Source organism: Bubalus bubalis, chromosome 14 (genome assembly GCF_019923935.1).
Source record: "Bubalus bubalis isolate 160015118507 breed Murrah chromosome 14, NDDB_SH_1, whole genome shotgun sequence".
NCBI classification, from domain to species: Eukaryota; Metazoa; Chordata; class Mammalia; order Artiodactyla; family Bovidae; genus Bubalus; species Bubalus bubalis.
This window is the reverse complement of record NC_059170.1, coordinates 76,289,092-76,313,950: the sequence shown is the minus strand read 5'-3', so window position 1 is coordinate 76,313,950 and position 24,859 is coordinate 76,289,092. Positions and strand designations below refer to the sequence as shown.

The 24,859-nt window shown below is 39.2% G+C and overlaps 1 protein-coding gene across 2 annotated transcripts in view; it reads right to left on the bottom strand.

Annotated features, from left to right (window-relative positions):
• The window catches only part of SEL1L2 (SEL1L2 adaptor subunit of ERAD E3 ligase), a 116,367-nt gene that overhangs the window by 32,094 nt on the left and 59,414 nt on the right, over positions 1–24,859 (bottom strand). For both annotated transcript variants that reach the window (XM_025264559.2, XM_025264561.2), the window contains exons 4-10: positions 21,129–21,231; positions 16,498–16,660; positions 4,449–4,502; positions 3,960–4,019; positions 3,789–3,870; positions 2,459–2,613; positions 1,748–1,804 (exon numbers count right to left, since the gene is read on the bottom strand). In XM_025264559.2, the coding sequence (XP_025120344.1) occupies positions 1,748–1,804; positions 2,459–2,613; positions 3,789–3,870; positions 3,960–4,019; positions 4,449–4,502; positions 16,498–16,660; positions 21,129–21,231 (674 nt within the window). The remainder of the gene's footprint in view (positions 1–1,747; positions 1,805–2,458; positions 2,614–3,788; positions 3,871–3,959; positions 4,020–4,448; positions 4,503–16,497; positions 16,661–21,128; positions 21,232–24,859) is intronic.

The window sequence follows — 24,859 nt, the reverse complement described above, 5'->3', positions numbered from 1 at the left end:
AATTTACATCATCTATTCAGCCTCAGCTTCTCATCTGTAAAACAGAGCTAATGAATGTGAATGAGCCCATAGCAGAGCTTGTCTGGGTCATTCAGCTGAGGCCCGACTGCCTAGCTGTTGCTGCTATAGCACCAGACTCTTCTACTGCCAGCCTTGGGACTGCACCTCATTCTCACCTGGGGGCAGCTATAGCTCCCATCTGGTGTTCATGTGGCTGGAGCTGGCTGGAAGTGCTTAGCTTTGTGGGGTTTTATATACTCTACAGATGTTAGTGGGCATTCTGTATAGGTGTGGTTTTGGTGCCTTCACAATCAAATTTTGTCTTTATGGAAAATGGGAACTTCTTCCCAGTTTTGCATCTTGTAGTTAGCAGAAGAAACTCATTACAGGCTGAAATCTGATGTTGGCATAATATTGTGAATCCAGAAGTTCTCATCCAAGAAGCTAAAACCTTAGTTGAAGACCTTCAGTTGAGCTGTCCTGAGATGGATGCATATGTTTATTTCAATTGCTACCCATTTTATCACATTTTATAAAATTAACTTTTGACATTTACCTAATGCGTATGCTGCTGCTGCTGCTGCTAAGTCGCTTCAGTCGCGTCCAACTGTGTGCGACGCATAGACGGCAGCCCACCAGGCTTCCCGTCTCTGGGATTCTCCAGGCAAGAACACTGGAGTGGGTTGCCATTTTCCTTCTCCAATGCATGAAAGTGAAAAGTGAAAGTGAAGTCGCTCAGTCGTGTCCGACTCTAGCGAACCCATGGACTGCAGCCTACCAGGCTCCTCTGTCCATGGGATTTTCCAGGCAAGAGTACTGGAGTGGGGTGCCATTGCCTTCTCCGCCTAATGCGTATAGTACCTCATATAAAACACAAACTATAGTACCGGAGAGACATTCATGAAATAACAACGTAAAGTGAAATAGAAAGTAATAACAGTTCAGATTTTTACGTAACTGCTGTAGAAGTAGTTATTTCTATTGTTTAGCCACTAGGCTTGAAGTAGAGCAAATACTCCTTTGAGACGGTGAGCACATGGCTCCTATAAAATGACAAGGGCTACAAAGTCATCTTTTAAGAAGAATCTCAGCTACTTCCCCAGATCTGTGGGGATTTAGGGCCTTAAAACTACAATCAGCGTTGAGAGAAGATCTCGTCCAGGGGCTTTGGCATCTTACTGAGGAGGATCCTGTGTAGGTTAAGTTTATTTGCTTTTTCTCCACCATATATTTGAATTGTTAATCGTCTAACTTCATTGGGATAAAGTAAGGTTAAGCAAAGCGATTGAAAGGAGCTTTACAAATTTATAAAGAAGCTTAATAATATACCCAATTATGTTGGAAGCAGCCTGTCCTCTGATTTAGCTAAATGGGGTTGAGGCTGGTCCTCAGGCTCCTTGGCAGGAAATTCCCACGTGGACTTGCCACAGCTGGCCTTAGGGGATAGAGCATGTCCTCCTCAGCCAGCCCCAATGCAACCGTGAGTTTGGGTGGGAAGAGGGTGGGTTCAGTGGGACCCCGGAAACTCCCTGCCTCAGCTACTTTTTCACAGGCCTCTACCCCTCTATACTTAGAGGCAGGTAGGAAAAGTGCTTTCTCTAAGAAACTCTGTTCTCCTTCAAAAGCCGGGAAGCAGGTCTGACACAGGAAGCAGTGGTGCGCTTTCCTGGGCAGCTCTTCCACCCACCCTCAGCTTCCCTTACCCCTGTCCTCCCACCCACATGACGCAAGCTTGAGATGGACTTACATAGTAATCTTGATCCAGACCTTTCCTCCCAATTAGATGCAACTGTCCAAGAGATACCTAGAAAAGAGGAGTTTTGGAAAATGATTTTAGCAGTAGTATTCATTTTAACAAGAAAAGGGGAAAAAAATTACCTGATGATTTTACTATAGTACATCGATCCAGTTTGCTGCAGTTAGCGTGTTTTAAAAAAAGAGGCAGGAAACCATTCCTGACTCTGTGTTTTATTGGGTAAATGGTTGACATTGGGTATGCAGCTTCTGCAGGGGCAGGAAGCTGGCCTGATGATGTACAGCAATGCCCAGGCACACTAGTGACCTTAACTTTTGGTTCTCAAAGGTCACATAAACGATGTCCCATTTCTATTCTCATTTCCAAAGACAGGCTGCTTCTGGCTCCTGATAAGAGTTCATTCATATTAAAACCAACATTTATGGTAACTTTTTTCTATAATTACAATCTAGTTTTTTTTTTTAATAAGATTTTTAGGAGTAAGTGCCAAAAAAATGCCACTACTATGGCAACTGGCTCCTTCATAAGCTATAAGAAACTACAAGTTAGGGAACGAAAAAGGAGCAGAACAAAGAGGAGGGGGTTCTCTTCCCTTCCCTATTCAGGATGGGGCATTGTTGTTAACCCTTCTAGGACTCAGAGAGAACCAAGCCCTTTGTGATTAAAATGTTCTAAAAATTTAAGTTCATCCATATACATTACTTGTATCTGAACATCTCCTCTTTCTGCCAAAAATTTATAGTATTGGTATATGTCCCAATCCAAAATCTCACTGTTAGAACTCAGATTTTCAGGTCTTTCAGTTAGTCTCACTTTTTCCACTGGAATACCTTCACTTTTTTCCAATTTATCAGCAACTGTGAACAGAAACAAGCCAGAGCAATATATAACAGTCATCTTAGAGCAAGCACGATTAGGCTGATTCTCTTTAAACTATGCCGGGATTGGGCCTACTATACAGAAAAGAAATATCCTTAGGGGACAGAAATTTGCTAATTTTGTTTATTTGGTTCTGAGAAAAGTATAAGACACTACCTATTCTTTGTAACCAATATAATCACTGTATCAGTATATGTTAGACCCTACTGAAGACCTCAGCCAGGCAGGCTCAGGAAAGATGATAGATGTCAGAAGAAGGCAACCAACCTTTCCATCACTGACTTTTTCTGGGCATCCTGAAACTACAATATAAGAGTAAGAACTGCTTCTAATTTACTCCTAGGATAGTCTGAAAATAAACTGTAAATATGCTTGAGTAAACCTAACAAAACAGCAGTTTGAAATATATATATATATCAAATAATTTCAGTTTCATTAAGCACATAAAAACATCTTGATATATAAAGCATCTTAAATTCAAAAGCAGTTTTTTTCTCAGATCCTAATCATGACAAAGATGTAAATTTAGATGTTATTATGATTATAGAAACTAACTAAATGGACTATAGCTTACTCACTTCTTAGACTTTTATTTAATACTCTATTATGTAGTCCAGTTTAGTGATGCTGCATGTGGAAATATTACATGCAACTTTGAAAATTCTAGAAATAATTAACCTCATGCTCAATTTTTTTTGTAGACAAAGGATAGGGTAATAGAGTAATGAACAGAGATTGCCAGTGTATATATCTTGCACATACATTGTACAATGTATGTACATCTATAGCTTCAGGAATTTTTTAACAAGGCATCCTATACTTGAAATGTTTGAATTATAGAAACTACTTAATATTTATTGATGTTATATTTAAATTCTCAGTTTAAGGAAAGAAGATCACAGGATCAAGTAAAACAGAATTATTTGGAGACATGAGCTAAATAAAAAATAAAAGATGAGTACAATCATTTAGAACTTTATGAAAAGTAACTTAAGAAATCAAAAACTTCACATTGTATGGAAAGAGCTGTATTATAACTGATGTTAAAGCACAGTCTTTAAATACTTTATAAATATTTCAACTAGTATTGATTTATTTTTTAAATTTCTTGGCAAGTCTCTTTATCTTAAAATAAACTATGTGGATTACTCACTATAATCTGCCACTTTCTTGTAATGACTTAGGGCAACTTCACAATTCTGTAGAACATTGATTCCTGACAAATATCTGTACCCCTAAAACACAGGCATATAAATTCTTAATATTCTGACAATACTATATTTATAACACACCTATCTGGGCTCAAGAATATTTAATTACAAACCAAAATCATCTGCGACATCATGCTTCCTCCAGCACTTCCAAAGGTATAATATATCAGTGCCTAAAGTTAAAAAAAAAATTATTTGACATCTAAATTTGAAACTCAAACCCAATCACTGCTTTTTTATTCCTAGCCCAGCAATGAACCTTAAACTACTCCCACATAAATCCCAAATTTCATTCTCTTCCTCTTTAAATATGGCTGCCATTCACTGAGGGCTTACTGAGTTCTGAAGTTTGTGAAAAGGGAATTGTACATGATATTTCATTAAAACATCACGAAATCCCTATGGAGTAGATATTATCTGAAACTTTTTATTATGGAGCATTAGGAAGCTATGGTACTCAGGCCCTAACCTTCTCTAACTATTGAGCTGTGCTCTTACCCACCACTCTAGAGTGAGCTCTTCACTCAAAGAGTAGACTCTCTATTCAGTGTCCCTTTAAAAAAAATCATATTTTGTTCCAAAAAAAAATAGAATGACTTTACCTTAGCTTGATTGTATTCCATTCCTATTCCATAAGAAGACAAAAATCCTAAGGCCTAAAGCCCAAAAGAAAAAGAAAAATTCAATAAATCCATTTATTTTACAGTTATTACCAACATTAGTAAGGGCTATTTTAAATGTCTGCTCTATAATTACTTGTGTTAACTTATTTCTTATAGTATAGCAAGTTGCATTATTATACTTTTGCTAAGGCGGCATGAATTTAGAAAAGGTCACAATAATGGAAGCTTTGTATAATATATGTGGAAATAAGCTAATACTTACTGAACTTTAGAATAATTATAGTGATAAAATAATATGAACCAATGCTCTGTATGTGTCTGCCTTCTTAGAAATGTAAAGACATTTTTCTCCAATATGTTAAAATTTGAATTGAATATTTTTCTTCATATTTTAAAAATAAAATGTGATGGATAGAAAAAGTTTGAACAGGAAAAATTATATTGAATAAAAGGTCAAAGTCTGAACACAGATCAAGATGGTGGAATACGAAGCCCCAGGTCTTGTTCCTCCGATGGAGCCAAAATATACGTGCAAAAAGCCTTTATGAGAACTCAAGAGACCAGTTAAGAAATCACTGTTACCCAGTCAAGCTCACAGCAAAGAACAGCCCACTGAAATAGGTCAGAAAAGCCATTTTATTTAATCTGCAATCACTCCTCCCCAAGCCAGCACAGCTTGGTGTGATCAGGAAAAAAAAAGAGAAAAATGGGATAGGAATTCTGACTTTCAAGGAGTAGCTGATCAAAGATCTGACTTTCATCTCCTCTGATTTACAGCACTGGCAGAACTGGAATGCTGGAGATGCTAGGGACCTCTAAGCAATAAAGAGAGCTTAGAGACTTGTTGCAACTCCAGAGAACCTGCACTACCATGGAATGCAGTACTTAAGGGACATCAGCAAACCGAACATTATATTACATATAATAGCATTGTAATACATATTGTGGGAATCACAGAGGAGTGAGGGAAAAGGGAGCAGACAGATTATTTTAAGGAAATTTGGCTGAAAACTTCCCAAACCTGAGACAGGAAATAGACATCCAAATTCAAATTCAAAGAACTCCAAGTAGGATGAACTCAGATAGCTCAATGCCAAGACATATCATTAATCAAACTATCAAAAGTCAAAGGCATGGAACACTGGGTACAGCATGAGAAAAGAGACTTGCCACATACAAAGAAACTTCCATATGATTATGAGCAGATATATCAGCAGAAACACTACAAGGTAGAAGGGAGTGGGATGGAGCATTGAAAATGCTGAAAGAAAAAAGCTATCAACCAAGAACTCTATATCTGGTGAAACTAACTTAAAAAATGAAGAAAATATAAATTCCCTGATAAACAAAAACTGAGGGAATTCATCAACACTAGAGCTGCCTTATAAGAATTGCTAAAGGGTGTCCAAGTTGAAAGAATGTTAGCCATAACACAAAAGCATACAAAAATATAAAGCTCTCTGGTAATAATAAATACATAGACAAACACAGAATCATATAATACTGTAATGGTAGTGGATAAGTCACTTTTAATTCTGGTAGAGAATTTAAAAGGTAAAAGCATAAAAGATAACTATAACTAAAGAACTATGCTAATGGATACAAACTATAAAAAGATATGATTTGTGTCACTGATAACATAAAATGTGAGGAGAGCAGAGTATATGTGATTGAAGTTAAGTCAATATCAATTTAAAATAGATTGGTGCAGTCGTAAAGAATCTGCCTGCCAATACAGGAGATGCAGGAGACATGGGTTCAATCCCTGGGTTGGGAAGATCCTCTGGAAGAGGCAATGACAATCCACTCCAGTATTTTAGCCAGGAAAATCCCATGGACAGAGGAGCCTGGTGGGCTACAGTCCATGGGGTCACAGAGAGTCAGACACAACTGAACAACTGAGCATGCATGTTGTAACTATAAAACATTTTATGTAATCCCAAGAGTAACTACACCCTGGAGCAGGGAATGGCAACCCACTCCAGTATTCTTGCCTTGTTTTGTCACACGGACAAAGAAGCCTGGCAGGCTATGGTCCAGGGGGTCACAAAGAGCTGGACACGACTGAGCAACTAACACACACACAAAGAGTAACTACGAGGAAAATACCTATAGAAAATGCACACCAAAATGAGGAGGGAATCAAAGTATGCCATTACAAAAAATAAATGAAAGACAAAAGAAGGCATCAAGAGAGGAAAAGAAGGACAAAATAACTACGAGACAAACAGAAAATAGTGAACAAAATGGCAGTAGTGAGCCTTTCCCTTTAAGAAGTTACTCTAAATGTATATGGATTAAACTCACTCAATTAATAGACATAAAAGGCTGAATGCATAAGAAAACAAGACCCAACTTAATGCTGTCTACACAAGATTTATTTTAGATACAAAAACACACGTAGTCTGAAAGTGAAAGAATGGAAAAAGATACTCTATGTAAATTGTAAGCAAAAGAAAGGGATGATCACACTTAGACAAAATAGACTTCAAGTCAAAAACTGTCACAAGAGATAAAGGATATTGTGTAATGATAAAAGGATCAACTCACCAGGAAGATATAACCACTATAAATATCTATGCATCTAAGAGCAGAGCGCCCAAATACGTGAAGCAAACACTGACAGAGTTGAAAGAAGAAATAGACACTAATACAATAACAGTAGGAGATTTTAATCCCCCACTTTCAAAAATGGATAGAGCAACCAGACAGAGATTAATAAAATTTTCTTTGTTTGCAGGTGACATAATCTTATATGTAGAAAACCCTAATGATTTACAAAAAAAACCGCTAAAACTAATACATTTAGAAAAAGTATAGGATGCAAAATCAACACACAAAAATAAATAGATTTTCTATACATTAATAATGAACATTCAGAAGAGGAAATTAACAGTCTCATTTACAATATCATCAAAAACAATAAACACTTTAGAATAAAATAACCAAGGAGGTGAAAGGCTCGTACACTGAAAACTATAAAACATTGCTGAAAAAAATCTGAAAATACATAAATAAATGGAAAATATCCTATGTTTATGTATTAGAAGAAGTAATATTGCTACTTTATATCCAGAGGGATTGGATTTAGTGCAACCCCTGTTGAAATCTCAATGCCATTTTGCAGAAATAGAAACAACCATCCTAAAATTTATATAGAATCTCATATGTAAACTCACAAAATAGCTCATCTATCTTGAGGGAAAAAACTAAGCTAGAGGCCTCACACTTCCCGATTTCAAAATATATTACAAATTAGAGTGATTCAGAATCTGATGGTACTGGCATAAAGACAGACATACAGGCCAATGGAACAGTGTAAAGAGACCAGAAATAAATCCCCATATATATGGCCAAATGAGTTTCAACAAGGATGCCAAGGTATCGGATGCTTCTGAGAAAACTGCAATCTGTCCTTTCAATTCTGAACATTAATGTCTCTGTTCCAGTTACTGTGGCTGGTGTAACAGATCACTCAGAAACTTGGTGGCGTAATGACCATTTATTATGCCAAGGATTCAGTGGGTCAGGAATTCGGCCAAGGTAGAGTGGGGATGGCTTTTCTCTGATTCATGATATGGGGGCCTTAGTTGGAAGACTCAAAGGCTGGAGTTGCCATAGTCTGGATTCTGGTTCATTCACGCATTTGGCAGTTGATTCTAGCTGTTGGTTGAGATCTTAGCAGAGGCTAACAGCCAGAACAACAACATGGGACGTCTTCTATCACATGAGCTTCTCCAAGTATGGTAACTGTGCTCCAGGACTGAGTACCCTGAGAGAGCGAGAGCCAGGCAGAGCTGTATCCTTTTTACGACTCAGCCTTCAAAGTGACGTAGCATTACTTCCAGCAAACTCTGGTTTGAAGTAGTTACAAGCCCATCTGAAAGCACTGAGTCTTAACCACTGGACTGCCAGGGAATTCTCAACCCTGGTATTTTCTGACAAGTTCTTTGCTATCAGAAAGGATAAGATGTTTCAATATCATCTTGTACATTATTTGCGCCACACCTGGAATTTGACATTTTCCAAAGGAGTTGGGTTCTTTTCAGTGGGAGAGGACATCTGTTGTTTACTTTAAGAATAATTCCTTTGTAGGGGAAGAATGAATATCTAAATTTAACTTTTTATTTATTTGTTATCAAACTGAGATGTATATGTATTAAAAATTAAAATTCTAATACTTCTGAGGGCTTAAAATTTAAACAGCAATGCCCTGCTCTTTTCTTGGAAACTCCCTATTTTCCTCATAGAAAACTACTTTTAATTATTTTGGCTGTTTTCTGCTGATAATTACCATCATTAGGACTCCTGATAAATTGCTACTACTTGCTGCTAATTTATATATTTCATACATTTAGCTATAGATTTGTTACAGGATAGATAATAATTTAGGTCATCTACATGACTTTTTTTCCTTTTTGCTCCTCTTCTCAATAGAATCATAATATTATTTTTTGTCAGAATAATTGTAATAGTCTGTTTTGGTGTTCCTAATATTTTCAAGCTTATTCTCATTCGTAAGTTTATCATTCCTATCACCATTTTAGAGGTTCATTCCACACTCTTATGCATATCATTGATAATACACCTTTCTTTCCATCAGTTCAGTTCAGTCACTCAGTCGTGTCTGACTTCTTGTGACCCCATGGACTGCAGCAAATCAGGCCTCCCTGTCCATCACCACTCCCAGAGCTTGCTCAAACTCATGTCCATTGAGTTGGTGATGCCATCCAACCATCTCGTTCTCTGTCATCCCTTTCTCCTCCCGCCTTCAATCTTCCCCAGAATCAGTGTCTTTTCCAATGAGTCAGTTCTTCGCATCAGGTGGCCAAAGGATTGGAGTTTCAACTTTAGCATCAGTCCTTCCAATGAATATTCAGGACTGATTTCCTTTAGGATGGACTGGTTGGATCTCCTTGCAGTCCAAGGAACCCTCAAGAGTCTTCTCCAACACCACAGTTCAAAAGCATCAATTCTTCAGCACTCAGCTTTCTTTATAGTCCGACTCTCACATCTATACATGACTACTGGAAAAACCATTGCTTTGACTAGACAAACCTTTGTTGGCAAAGTAATGCTTCTGCTCTTTAATATGCTGTCTAGGTTGATCATAACTTTTCTTCCAAGGAGTAAATGCCTTTTAATTTCATGGCTGCAGTCACCATCTGCAGTGATTTTGGAGCCCAAAATATAAAGTCTGACTCTGTTTCCCCATCTATTTGCCATGAAGTGATGGGACCAGATGCCATGATCTTCATTTTCTGAATGTTGAATTTTAAGCCAACTTTTTCACTCTCCTCTTTCACTTCCATCAAGAGCCTCTTTGGTTCTTCTTCACTTTCTGCCAAAAGGGCCGTGTCATCTGCATATCTGAGGTTATTGAGGATCCCGGCAATCTTGATTCCAGCTTGTGCTTTATCCAGCCCTGCATTTCGCATGACACACTCTGCATATAAGTTAAATAAGCAGAGTGACAATATACAGCCTTGACGTACTCCTTTCCCGATTTGGAACCAGTCTGTTGTTCCAGGTCCAGTTCTAACTGTTGCTTCTTGACCTGCATACAGATTTCTCAGGAGACAGGTCAGGTGGCCTGGTATTCCCACAAGAATTTTCCACAGCTTGTTGTTATCCACACAGTCTAAGGCTTTGGCATAGTCAATGAAGCAGAAATAGATGTTTTTCTAGAACTCTCTCACTTGTTCGATGATCCAGCAGATGTTGGCAGTTTGATATCTGGTTCCTCTGCCTTTTCTAAATCCAGCCTGAACATCTGGAATTTCATGGCTCACATACTATTGAAGCCTGGCTTGGAGAATTTTGAGCATTACTTTACTAGCGTGTGAGATGAGTGCAATTGTGTGGTAGTTTGAGCATTCTTTGGCATTGCCTTTCTTTGGGGTTGGAATGAAAACTGACTTTTTCCAGCCCTGTGGCCTCTGCTGAGTTTTCCAGATTTGCTGGCATATTGAGTGCAGCACTTTCACAGCATCCTCTTTTAGAATTCCTTTTAGGATTTCTTTTCATGCTTCATATTAAGAACAATTTGGTATTAGACACAGGAGGGCATGGCAACCCACTCCAGTGTTCTTGCCTGGAGAATCCCATGGACAGAAGAGCCTGGCAGGCTACAGTTCATAGTGTCTGAAAGAGTAGAACACTACTGAAGTGACTTAGCACGCACCCATGCACTCAGCTTAATAGCTGATGGAATATTTGAAGAGCACAAGGTCATAGGCAGTGTCCTGTGGTGGATTGCCAGAAAATCTTTCACCTTGGCATCAATCCATTAGTCTATACCCTTTATTTACTATTATCAAAGCCTACATTTCTACTTTTTCATCCAGTTTAATCCAAGACTTTGTTAGATGTCTCCCTAAAATCAAGATACAACAAGGTCTGATAATTTCATCAAAACAGAAAATGAATAATTTCTTAAACATTTTATTATAGTTCCAAGGACAAAGAACTGTGTTACTTTTTAAACTAGGAAACTGACTGCAGAGAGTTCAATTCCTAAAAGCATAATAGCTCTAATATGTGGTTTATATTTTGTAATCTACTTAATTCATAAACTAAAAAAAAATTACGATATCATCAGTTTCTCTTTAGTCTCAAAGGTTCCATTTTTAGGAAAGTTGATCATAAAGGCTCTTATTACAAATGAAAGGCTGGAATCCTGGTACTCCTCTAACCTCTATAGTTATATTTAAAATGGTTAAATTGGCTCCTTGCAAAAATATCTTTAGCCAATGTTATTGGCTAAATAATTTATTTTTTCTTGCAGCTCTTAGCAATTTTTGACTCTGCTCAATTTAGAATCTTGTGTATGTAGAAACTTTGATAGAACACAAATATACTGACCTTTGTATAAGAAAGTGAAGATACTGTTCTACTTAGCTGACCGTGTATTTTAAGATACTTTCACCAACACTGAATCATTTTGTGCAGAGCCTACCACGCTTTTTGGCCTGATCCTCTTGGAGAAAATTGTGAGGTCAGGAGGTTGTGGATTGTGTGGGAGTTAATTTCCATCCTATGATTGCGGGGGAGTGCTTTATCTGTATAAGGCTCAGACTATAAAGTAAGGAACTAAAACCATGACTTTTGCAGCCTCAAATAATCAACTCAAAGAGCAGGCTTCTCTTTTTAGCAGAAAAATAACAATGAGTGATTTTAAATTATTTCTCTGGAGGGCTCCACTCTTTTTTCACTCTTTAAAACATGGCAGGCACTCGTGGAAGACAAAAGATGTCATGGGCTATCATGTAGTAAATATGCCAATTATAGTCAGGGTTGTCCTATTTCTTTACAGTTGGGCATTGTCACCTAACAACTTTATAGTAATACGTTTTTGGTCTTTGGTCTTTTCTGAGATAAGGCTGAGGTGCAATGAGATGGATTATAGACTGATTCAATCTTAACCCAGAAAAAAAAAATGCTGTAAGTTGAAGAGAAGCTACGCCATAGTGATGACATCAATGGTGGTTTTAAAAGGTCAAACTCTGCAAATTAGATTTGTCTATAAGACTCTGAACTCAACCACTGTGCTGTGTTATAGTAGCTGGGATTTAAATTTAAAGAGTTAAGTGTAGAGGATATTTTAATCAATTTCAAAGTAAATTACTCAGGTTCCATATTAATAGATAAAAAATTAAATATTCCTCCTTTTACTTTTTAAATAAGAAATTAAAAGAGAAAAAAGATCAAGCATTTAATTGCAATTATTTTACTAGTCTTGAAAGCATCCGTGGTCATTCTTTGTAGATTAAACTGCAAGCCAAACAAAAATGTGAATCAACCCTGATGAAAAACTCAGTTTCTTTTTGTACCCTTAATACAAAAAGATGATTTACATCAAAAAGAAATGCTCTACACAGGTAATCCTAGAATTATCAACATGATTACTTGATACTAAAATGATTTTTTTTCAGTTGTAGCACAGTGCTAATAATCATTACCATGATTCAATTAATTTTAAGGTGATACAATGTGAATGATCCATTTCTTGATTCTTAAAGCAAATAAGGTTTAGGCTCTACCTTCTTGTTTGGCAAATTAACAAATTTTCCTATTAAAACAGTTCATCAATATTAAGAAAAGAGTGAGCCTTTCTAATTCTGAATTTCTGCTTCCTAAATGAGTATCAGAGAAATAAAAAATACATAACTACCTCTAGCTGGTATAGTGTAATATCTTATAAGATACTCTATTTTTATTTTTGCTTGCTCTTTCTTCAGTTTTCACCATTTTCATGAAGACTAATTCATGAATAGTTTTATTCAGAAGGTACAGTTTTCTTGAAAATCAGTTCAATGAACTCTGTTCACAATCTTAATTGCTTCTATTGCCCTTATTGGGATTTCTTTCAGTTTATTTGGATTTTTGTCAGATGAACCATTCAAGGTGCATGAAAAGAAATAATTATGCCTCTTTCCCTCCATCAGCTTCCCTTTTACACATAGCCTGAAGCTGCCTTTCTCCCCCTATGCCCTCAATGCCACTTTATAATCTGAATTCACATCTTTCTCGCTTTCTTTGTTAAACCAGGGCTCCACGAGCCCGCTGGTGCCTGGCTTCTCCCATCTATCCCCCTTCAGCATTTCCAGCTGCCCTTGACCTCTCCCCCAGAGACAGGTGTCTTCGCTCTCTCTCATTACCTCTGTCCCTCTCACTGTCCTTCACTGTCATTCTCAGTACACAGTTCAGCTTCCTCAGCCACATTTCTGTTGCTGCATTGTCCCCACAGTTCCCAGCAATGTTTCCTGTATCAACCTGGCACAAACAGCTCGAGAGGAAAGGTGGTCACCTGGCCAGTCCTGTTAGAGAACTGTGATCAATATGGCATGTGGCCAGCCTGGTCCCAGAAACCAGTCATCGAACAAAGCAATGTTTGTACCACAGAATATTTTTAACCGTGCTTTGTACAAGGAGATAAATCAACCGCACAAGGACTTGCTGTTGGAAATAGATTTTCCTGTACTGATGACTGGGATAAAAGTTAAAATTCCAGACTAGAATCCAGCATCCATTAGAATAGAATCCAGCTGTAGCACTGGACCAGGGTGTCCTCTAGGCTCCCTGCCCATCCAGATAACACTTTGGTTCAATATCATGGGGAGCTAAAGTGAGGAAGGGGAGTCTGAGAGAAGAATAAGGGTGTTTAGGTTGTCAGGGAGAGCACAGGAGGAGCTTGGGACAGAGACTTTTTCCAATCAGTATCGCAGCACTTCAACAAACAGTGTGGCTGAATTTTGCATATCAGGTTAATGCTGGCCTTTCAGATGGAACATTTGTCCTCATCCACATTTTGTTTTCTTGCCTCCTTGTCTGTGGTCCATGCCACAGAACCATGCTACCTAGAGTATGTGGAGTAAAACTGATGGCAGCTCTCAGTCCATATGTTTAATGTACCAATTATGTTAATTTGGGATTTCTTTTCTGGGAGTAGTGTTTTGACCTTGCATCAGATATGTCATTCAAGTTCAGACAAATCCTTCATGTTGCCTATATCCAGTATTCTAGACTGAATGTAAATGTTCCTTTATCCCTGAAGCCTTTTCTACCCGCCCCAGGCAAAGCCAGTCAGACACTTCTCTGTGCCTAAAGCACTTTATACCTTAACTCTAGTCCACCTAAACTGGGCTGCAATTATTTGTTTATATTTAACATTGGCCCATAAGGACTTTGACCTATTAATTTTTTCTTCCCATCAATAAGATTGTGTGTGGCACATAGTAAATGTCCAAGAAACAACTGTTGACTTAATTAATATACCCACTGACAAAGCACGTGTTCACTAGTTCATTACCTAGGGATGAGGTAATATTATTTGTAGTGGTGGACATGATGATAACATTTGGTCTGTTTTGGAACTTTATATTTTGGATTAACCAAATATGGGATATATTCACAGGGAAAGAGATATGTTCGGGTTGGCCAAAAAGTCTGTTCATAAGAGCTTACGGAAAAACCCAAATGAACTTTCTGGCCAACTCAATATGATATATTATTAAGTGAATCAAGAGCTGATGAGGAAATAGTAATGAAAGTATGTCTCATTTTTGTAAAAAACATTCTACAAAGTTATAGAAAAAATTGTAGAAGGATAATAGAGTAATAATAATATATATATATATATATATTTTTTTTTTTTTCTGGTGAATGATTATAAAGTTCCAGGTATGGAATTAAGTGCCTTCACACACTATTTTAATCCTCACAACTTTGTTGATTCATCATCATGAATTAATTCACTATTCAGCTATATTTTTTTCTGTCAGGCACTGCACTGTATTTTTAGAGATACAGTAGTGAACCAAATAAACACAATACCCAGTGTTTTATCATTATCCTAATTCTACAGATGAAAATTAGGGAGGTTGCCCCACCCATCAGAGTTCCTCTGGTCCAACTTCTGGTTCAAATGAATGCACAGACTCACAAGAGGCTACACCTGTCAGTCTGCTCAGGTGGACGTAGCATAGGGACCAGAGTTTGCTGGAGGGAAGCATCAGCCTCTTTTTGGTAGGAGTCCTTGTATCTGGTCACACAGTCCTCTAGCAGCCCTCATCTTTAGAGCCTCAGATGACAGACCAGACTCAAGGAGATGAGATCTACACTGGGGGTGTGACAGCCGCCCTGACACAAAAGCCTCATTCCCTGTGTTACAACTCCATAGGCATAGTCAGTCCATCCTGCCCAGGGTCCCTGTACGTATAGTTCGTGAGAGTTTCTCCCAAGGTCGTTTACCAAGCAGAGGTCATTTCAATGATAAGTAATACTACCTGGAAACACAGAGAACATTTTATTCCTATCATATCACCAGGGAAACAGAAGTAGAGGGTGAACCAAAGGTCAAATTAGCAGGCAGAAGGGGAAAGGGTTTTGTTAAGTAGAAAGTGGTAGAATGGATTTGAAGTTAAATCTGTCTGATTCCAAAGCTTAGCTTCTACATTTACTGGATGGAAAAAAAATGATCTCTGGGAAGAAAGCTTTTAGGTAATTTTTACTCTCTTCGTCAAACTTTCTGAATTCACAGGGTTTTTTTTTTTTTTTTTTAATTGTAATCAGCATAAATTTATTTTGTAATCAGGAAGAAATGTTTTCATTAAGAAGACCAAGGACATGAAAACATACTTTTGCTACCACACTAAGTACAAGTAGCCAGAAATAAAACAGTGTATGCACTTGCTCTGTCATGATGATGCTGTAAAAAGAGAAAGAAGCCAAACAGAAATACAAAGCGGTCCTGACAAGTAGTGCAGTCAGGATGGTTGGCTTATGAGAGGCTTTTTTTTGTTTGTTTTCATTGTTTTCCAGATTTTCTATGAAATGCTTATGTTATTCTGGGAATAGAATGAAATGTTGGTTGGTTGCTTAGTCACTAAGTCATGTCCTACTTTGGTGACCCCATGGACTGTAGCCCACCAAGCTCCTCTGTCTCCAGGATTTCCCAGGCCAAGAATATTGGGGTGGGTTGCCACTTCCTTCTCCAGAGGCTCTTCCCGACCCAGGGATCAAACCTGTGTCTCCTGCGCTGCAGGCAGATTCTTTACTGCTGAGCTACCAAGAAAGCCCCATAAAATGAAACACACATTAAAATAGAAAAGCAAATTTATATAGCTTTTAAAATATTTAAACCAGGTGAAAACCAGGCAAACATCATCCTAAAGAAATAGATTTAGTTCCATATTTCTTTGCATAGGTAAATACAGTATATTTTTTTTATAAAATTTAACTATGTTAGGGGCTTGGAGTTCTTGCATTATTTTAAAACACACACGTGGACGTGGAAGAGGGGAAAGGGGATTAGACAGCAGCTCTGTTCCATTCCTGAAAGTCACTCCGGAGCTAGAAGGACTTGCCCAGGCTCCTGCCTTGTGTCCTGATGGAACATTTAGGGCATTACAGTAACTTGCCTAGGCCTGGGCTTCTGCAACGGAGGCTCAACTCCTCTCACATGTTATTTGTCTATAGTTATTTCAGGAGGTAGCTATTTAAGATTTAATTTTCTCTCAAAACTCACGTTTTGGGCTTTATATGATCCTTCCTTAGCCAAGGACTCATATAATTGGATAGCTGCTGTGATGTTTTGCATGCCAAAATTTCCAAATAGCAAAGCATCAGCCATTTTCTCCATAGCTTTCAAGTTTCCCATATCAGCTGCTTTGGCAAAGAATATGTAGGCTCTGTTTCAAGAATATGAAGTTAGAAGTGTGAGTATCAAAAATGAAAATTTCTGCTCCTCCTTCATTCTGCTTCTAACAAGAAGGACCCAGTTGACATTGCTACTAACACTACAGTTTAACTATATCGTCCATCACATCTCTAGACCAGAAGACTTTTTTCAGCTCTAAGTCAGTCTAAGACTATAATTTCAAATATAGCTGACAAATAATGAAGCTGCTGAAAAGGAGAAATATTTAAGCTATATCATCCATGCTTCAAACTTGTAGACCAAGTGGAGTGAAAAACTGGGGCATTTGTCCTAAAATAGTAAACCTTCCCACAGTAAATCCCATTACTTATGAGTATTTGATTTATAAAATGAACTCTGAACAATATAATTAAAATCAGTTTTAAGAAATCAAAACTGCAATGTCACACCTAAGAAGTTACTATCATGAGAACAACTGTCCCTTCACATTCCAAAATAATTTTCTGAAGCAGAGCATGTTCTTTAGCACAACCAGACTCTGTGGAAAAACAATAACCAAACAAAACCGTAATGATTTTTAGGGCTCTAGAGTCTGACTGACTGGGTTAAAATCTACCATTAATTAGTTTGAGAGCTTCAGGCAAGTTACTTAACTTCTCTGTGCCTCTGTCATCTATAAAATTGGATAATAATAGCATCTACTTCATGGGGCTGCTGGGAAGATTCAATGAGATAATCCATGTGAAGTTCTTGGCACACTGCCTGATATAGAGTAAGCCCTCAATAAATTCAGCTATCATTATTATTAAGACTATTGCATAGAAAGTTTTATGGCATGGTAATTGTTCTCCTATAATTTGTGGGTAAATCACATAAAGTTAGTGATTACAAATATAGACACCAGAGGATTGTCTTTTTATGAGTCCAGGTCAGAAGTCACCCAGACCTGATCTGTGTAACAAGTAGTGATGGAGGGCCTTGCAAGGTCAAAACTTGTGTTGGAGACAGAGTGCTCTGAGGATTTATTTTTATTCTTAACACTTCCCCTTTGGTAGCAGTAAGATCACAAAGCATTAACCTCTGCCTGTGACCTTGACTCAAATATAGGAATAAACACACAAATCTACCATAGCTACCAATTCAGGAGGATTAGGAGATTCAGCTTTATGCTGAATCTGATGTTAAATAAGTTCCTCACGGTCAAAGGCTAGAGCTGAAAAGAATCGGACACGACTGAGAGACTTCACTTCACTTCACTTCACTTCACTCATGCCGATGTTAAAATAAGTTCCTCATGGTCAAAGGCTGGAGCCGAATAGAATAGGCCAGAAGGGCCAAGAAAGAGAGGTAAGCATTAGGGTCCTGGATGGTAAACAGAGAGTAGATCCCAGTGGAACCAAAAGAAGCCAGGAGATCTAGCAAAAAAAAAAATAGCTGTGGTCAAATCAAGTGGAAGTTCTGGGGGCCAGAAAGCAAATAATAAGACAGAAGGCTTCAAAGGTCAGTGAATGCACGGGTCTGGCACCACGGGACAGGCATGGCACCAAGTACAGATTCCCAGGAGCTCTTCTGTCACATGGCTTGTTGTTGCAACAACATGGTCTTCTGGGACTAGAAGCGCACCAACATGGACCAGAGCAGAGAAACCTGAGATGGGCTGCAGCGGCCAGGAGTACATGTAGTTGCTGGTCCTAAGAGGCAGCAAACATTTGAAAAACCAATCCCTCTAGGTGGCTTTGAGTCTGAGGGAGGAGGGGGTACCTCCGTCCCCTATCACGGCAGTCCAAGCTGATATATGGAATACCAGAAGCTGGACCCTGGGTAGAAGAAAAGTCATGGCAAATCAGGTGGGATTAAGATCTGGACTGCAATCCCCAAGAGGGAAAAAGTAGGAGAAACTGGGAAGGAGGGGTAGGTCCACAAAAGAAAATTCCGTTAGGTGTCTGGATTGTCTCTAGAGGATTTGGTGTTGGATGCTCAGGTGGGTCCTGGGGAAAGGGGAGGCTAAGTGCATCTCTAGGACACATCAGAAGCTTATCTCCAAACCTTCCTCACTGATGAATAAGTCTTAATGACAGTTAACCTTGGATATCATAGAGGCTTCTCGACTCTTTCAGACAAGTTTGTTTCCCTGACATATGCTTGTTTAACATTTGTACTTCTAAAACCACTAGCTTGTTCAACAATTTTCCTCGCATACACATGAAGAGACTGAACAAATGAATTAGACCAAGATGTGGGTGTGGATGAGGCCAAAGGACTAGTAGCCCCTGTGACTTATGCTGCCCTCAGTGAGGAGCGGTGAGGCAAGGAGCGGGCAGGGCAGAGGATGAAGAGAAGCAAAATGACTCCCCTTTGGTCTAGGGGTGTAGCCTTTTGTCTTCCCTGACCAGAATCTTAGAGATGGCTAAGTTGGCTGTAGAGCAGACAATCCTGAACACTGGAGTTTCACACATCTTGCCCACAAACTCCTGGGGTCTCTGGTTGTGAAGAGATTTGGTTTCGGTTCTCCACTGCTGCCAACCTAGGAGGGTCAGCAGACTCAGGTTTATGTACCCTCTTATGTATCTGTGCTGCTGCACACATAAGCTGTTCTTCTGGGATTCTTGGGCAAGGAGTGGAGCAGGATAGGTTGGGAAAGAGTAACCTGAGATTGAGTGACACCATGTAGGCATGAAGGTTCCTGCACTGCTGGACGGCCCTGCAATGAAGGGCTGGGTTTTCTCCCCATCCTTTCAGTCAAAAAAGGAAGGCACCTATCAAGGTTAAGCAGAACCTTCTAAGAGTGATGTTGTCCCATCAGGCTGAATCTAGGAGTCCATTGGACTTAATGGGGCCCCTCATCTTGGGTTCACCTGCTAGGTTGAATCTCAGGGACAAGCCCTTCCCAGAATACCATTGTTCTCTCAGTGGTAGGAGAGAGAACCTCCAACAATCTAGGTTGGGCTCAGGCTGGGCTCAGGATTCCCTGTCCTTCTTACTCATCTATTCAGTGGCACCCAAATGAGCTGACTTTCCTCTAAGGCTGGATTGTATTTTTGGGGCTTGGTTTAACTCCATCCTCATCATGACAGTCCCCAGAGATACTTAGCATGAGGCTTGAGTTTTTGCTGAGGATGGTTTCTTTTGCTCTTATTAAGTGCTTCTAATTTAACTTTCCCTAGAGAGAGGGCCAAATCCCTTACTTCCTTTTTCTTGTCACTTTGGAAAAATCAAAATCTTTCTGACCTTCTATTTCCTCCTCCATAATTTGGGGATAATAATTTATGTTTTACAATATCATTGTGAACAATGAAGAATATCCCACAACAAGTCACACGAAGAAGGAGCTTGAAAAATGGACGTTGTGATGTTGTGATAACCAGGTTCATACTTAATCCCCCCATCCTATCCTCTGCACTCTTATGCTCGTCTCAGAGGCTTTGAGCTTTAGGAAAGAATCCATGGACTCTGCAGCTGCCCTGCCTCAGGCTGGCTACCACAGCTCTGGGAAGCATCCCATAGGGCTGGTATGCCCAATCTGCGTGAAAACAAAAGAAACCGGATTGTTGAAGGTTCAGAGTTTATTCCTTCTACTAAGGTTCAAGACACACTTGACTTCTTCTCTTCCACACCTTCCACTTACCAGTTAAAGGACTAGAAATAATTAAACGACAAACTCTTATCTCCTTATTACTGTGTTTTGGACATGGTTCTAAGAGCTAGACTGCATTATCCAGGGCACAAAGTGGTTAAGTAACTTTCTCTGTCCCACAGCCAGGAAACGGTGGAGCCAGAGTTCGATTCCAAGGTTGTCACTAGAGACTTGATAGGACTTCAGGTTGTGCCCCTCTCCTGGGGACAGCGGGGGAAAGATAGTTCTGCCTCCCGTTTAGACAGAGCAGACAAGTGAAACAAGAAACAGTGGACGTAGCGTGAGACCACGTGACCTCTGCTTGGTCACCTCCTAGCTGTGTATTTGTCATCACCTCCATTTACCATCCTTGCATCTCTATTCCCAAAGTTTTAAAGGGGGTAAAAATGGAACTCTTCTTAACTCATGATTCTCTTCTGGGGATAAAATGGTATCACATACATGAAAGTGTTCTGAAAACCATAAAGTGAGGCACAAACGCTGTTAGGCAGCATAAAGCATTCTAAAACAACAACTACTCTAGTTCAAACAATACATATTTTTTTTCAAATAGTACATATTTTGTTTCACTTGAGTCAATTAAAGCCAAAACAATATTTTTGCTTGAACGCTTAGATCAGTGCCTTTATTCTGTGTTTCACTTAATGTGTAGGGACTGCGGTTTCATAGATAAGGTCTTCCATGTGTTTAGGCTGATAATTTGTAGGATTCTTTAAACACCATTTGATCCTTTTAAAAACAAAAGTTTATAGGCAAATAAGCTTATTTGTTATACCAATAAGCTTTTAATGACAAATTAGATTTTGGATTGCTCTCTTTTCTCAACCTGGAAATTCAGCTTGGCTTGAGTGCTGGGTGGACTTACTCTGCTTTTTGTTTCTGGCTTTTAGACTGCTGGAGGATCTGGATGCCCATATTAAAAAGCTGGTCTCCTTCATCTGTGGAATTGTTCTTTGCTTGCTTTTTTACTGTATATGGACAAACACAGAAAAATAACATTATTTTGTGTTTTACATTTTAAAAATAATGTGCTGGCATATTATTTTGGGGTTCGCTCTCCTTATTTTTTAGCCTCTGCATTTCAAGCTCACCCTACCTTTGGCTAGATGGTAGAAGCTGTCTATGAAAGTATTCTCTTCCTCTCTTTTGTGAAAGGGTCTTGGAGGATGGAGGAGAGAGATGGATGTTTCTGATGATAGGAGGGAGAGAGATGTTCCCAGTCAGAAAAAGGGGTGCAAAGTCCTGCAAGCAGAAGACAGGAAGCAAGGTCTCCGAGGGAAGGGGTGGCTTGGTGTACCCTGCCATCTGGATCTTAGATACCTGGCTTTTTTAGTGCTCAGATCTCTTGTCTGAACCAGAAGATATCATGGGCAGTGTGTACTCAGGATCGGAGGAGAGACACTCCCTCATCCTCCCCAGAGTCTTGCCTGACTGAGAACTTCTGGGGATGAGCGTCAGGAATGAGCGGGCAGGGTAGGTAGGCCAGAACACACCCAGGGCCTTGAAGAAGGTGCAAAGGAGGGGATCAGTAATTATTTGCCTTGTGGGATGATACCTCAGAGTAAAATTTTATAGTATTTAAGGAAAACAAGAAACATAATTTTACCAGCTACAATAACAATACTTCTAAAACATTTATATAACAATTCACAATTTTCAAAGCATATCACCAGTTTACAGATGGGGAAAGCTGTTTAGAAGGAAAGTCTGCCTTAGAGTCCCCACCCCAATACATACACACACACACACACACACACTCTTCCATAGCATCACAGTGCCTCTTGAAGTCCATTATGACACTCACTGAAACCTCCGATTAGGTGAGCCACATGTGAAGCCATTTTAAAGGAGAGGCATTCTGGGATTTGATGCCTCATTAACAAGACTACAATTTTTTTTTAAGTGGTTCTTGTTTTTCTTCTTCCTGATAAGCTACCAGAACTACCCACTTTATTTTGTAAATTAAAAAAAAAACTACAATTTACAATCCAGTTTACAATTATTTTTGAATGCTTAAAGTTATCCAATCAATTTAGTAACACCAGATGCATTTAGTGTCTAATTTCTGCTTTGAGTTATAGGTTATCTATACTTAACGATTAAAGAGGAAAAATAATGGGAAAAACATATTAACCTGTGTTTGGAATGGCAATCGGTCCTATTAAGATGCTTTCAAAGTGGGAGAATAAATTTTGAAAGGTTGTCTCTACATCCATATACGTATGAGAAATGATTTACCACTATAGATTTCTATCCATAGTTTTTACCTTTATATGTAATTTTATTTTGGGCTTTCCAAATGTATTAAAATACAAGTTTTATGTACTATAAGAGGGCTTCATTACCAGTAAAGTTATCTTAACAACACTTTGTATGGGTTCAGTTCAGTTCAGTTCAGTTCAGTCACTCAGTCGTGTCCGACTCTTTGAGACCCCATGAATCGCAGCATGCCAGGCCTCCCTGTCCATCACCATCTCCCGGAGTTCACTCAAACTCATGTCCATCGAGTCAGTGATGCCATCCAGCCATCTCATCTTCTGTTGTCCCCTTTTCCTCCTGCCCCCAATCCCTCCCAGCATCACAGTCTTTTCCAATGAGTCAACTCTTCACATGAGGTGGCCAAAGTACTGGAGTTTCAGCTTTAGCATCACTCCTTCCAAAGAACACCCAGGACTGATCTCCTTTAGAATGGACTGGTTGGATCTCCTTGCAGTCCAAGGGACTCTCAAGAGTCTTCTCCAACACCATGATTTCCAAATTTGGGTAAAGTACAGTCAGGAAATGATTTGAGGATTTAAGACAAACCTGAAGTTGTTGTAAAGGATTTTCATGACTCTGGGGTCCTCTGAACAGCCGTCTAGTGGATGCCTGTTGCTTTGTCCTGATAGGAGTTCTTCAGTGACTGAGAAGTGCTGGGGATGAGCCTCAGGGATAAAGGGTGAGTGGGTGTGCCAGAGCAGTATTTAAGGCAGCAGCAACTGTGGAACTTGCTCCAACTAGACGAATTTGTACTTCAGTGTTTGTCAGAGATACAATTTGTAGACAGTTCTAGACATTTTATTACTTTTTCAGTCTTATTATCAATATTTTCTATCTAATTTGGGGACTGTCATTGGCTGAATTGTAACCGCCAAAATTTGTATGTTGAAGTCTCATCCCCCAGTACCTCAGAATGTAAACTTATTTGGAGTTAAGGTCTTTAAAGAAGTGATTGAAGGAGGCTCTTTGAGTGGAGCCCTAATCCAATATGACTGGACGTCTGTTTAAGCAGAAGAAACACCAGCAGCATGCTGGCATAGAAAAGAGACAATGTAAGGACACAGTGAGAAGGTGACCCATTATAAGCTAAGGAAAGAAGCCTGAGAATGAACCCGTTAACACCTTGATTGTGGACTTCGAGCCTCCAGGACTGTGAGAAAATCCATTTCTGCTGCTTAAGCCACTTTGCCTATGGTATTTTGTTATGGTATCCCTGGCAAACTAATACTGATGCTAACTCTGTATCACATGGAAAACAAGCTGCCTCTTCTCCCCATAAGAATGGAGGCACCCAAACTCAGCTCAGATCAGTGACTACCCTCTAAAAGCAAGAAGGACTGAGATTTCCCATGGGCCTCCAAGGTTTCCAGATGCTGGGCCTCTGACTTTCCTAGGCAACTGGATGCCCAAGTAGCCCACCTCTGACAAGGCTGTGTTCTCATTACTGTACTCAAAGTACAGTGTAGTTGGTGGACCTTCCAAGTAACCATCAATCTCTAGACCCAGATCTCCTTTTTGAGATGATGGGAGCAACAGGAATCTACACCTCCTCCTGCTGACACTTCAACTGTAAAATTCTCTAATCAAGTCTATTTCTTAACTCCTGTCACTTGTCACTGTGGAATTCATGCAGAATCCTCTCATTCATAATGACTAGAAGCAAATCTTCAGAAGAAAAATGGCCCACTTGCTTGTTTCAGATATAAGAAGAAAGAATAAAGTTGGAGACAACTTGTTCTCTGCCATTCATACATTTACTTGTTCATTTAACTGGTATGAATTGATTCTTACCATGTGTTAGACACAATGCTAAACACTGTATCTTAGCCTGGCAGAGACAAACATGTTTACCAAAAATTACAAGGCCATTTGGTAGGCTCTACATAAGAAGGCATTGTGGGAATACAGGAGCCTTCTTTGTTTGTGAGCCACAGAAAGCCAATCTGATTGACTTAAGCTAAAGGAACTTATTAGGAGGTTCACAGATTCAATGAGGTTGATCAGGAATCAACGCATCCTTGCAAACAGTGGCGAACACTCCCGCTGGGATGGACGAGGATCAAATCCTTTTAAGACCTTCCTCTCTCTGTTCCAGCTCCCTGATGAGTCTGATGGGTCTAGTAGGGAAGACAAGGCATCTCATTACATTCCTATAAGAATTTATCCATTGGAGAAAACCTAATTCCCCAAAAGGAAATTGGGATGGTGAGAAGGGTAAAATGGATGATGGGAAGCCCACAAACAGCAAATGACCACCCACTTCAGGTCCCTTACTCTGGCCTAGTGAAAGAAAGAAATCTTCACAGATGAAACAGCACTTTAGACAGTTCTCCAAAG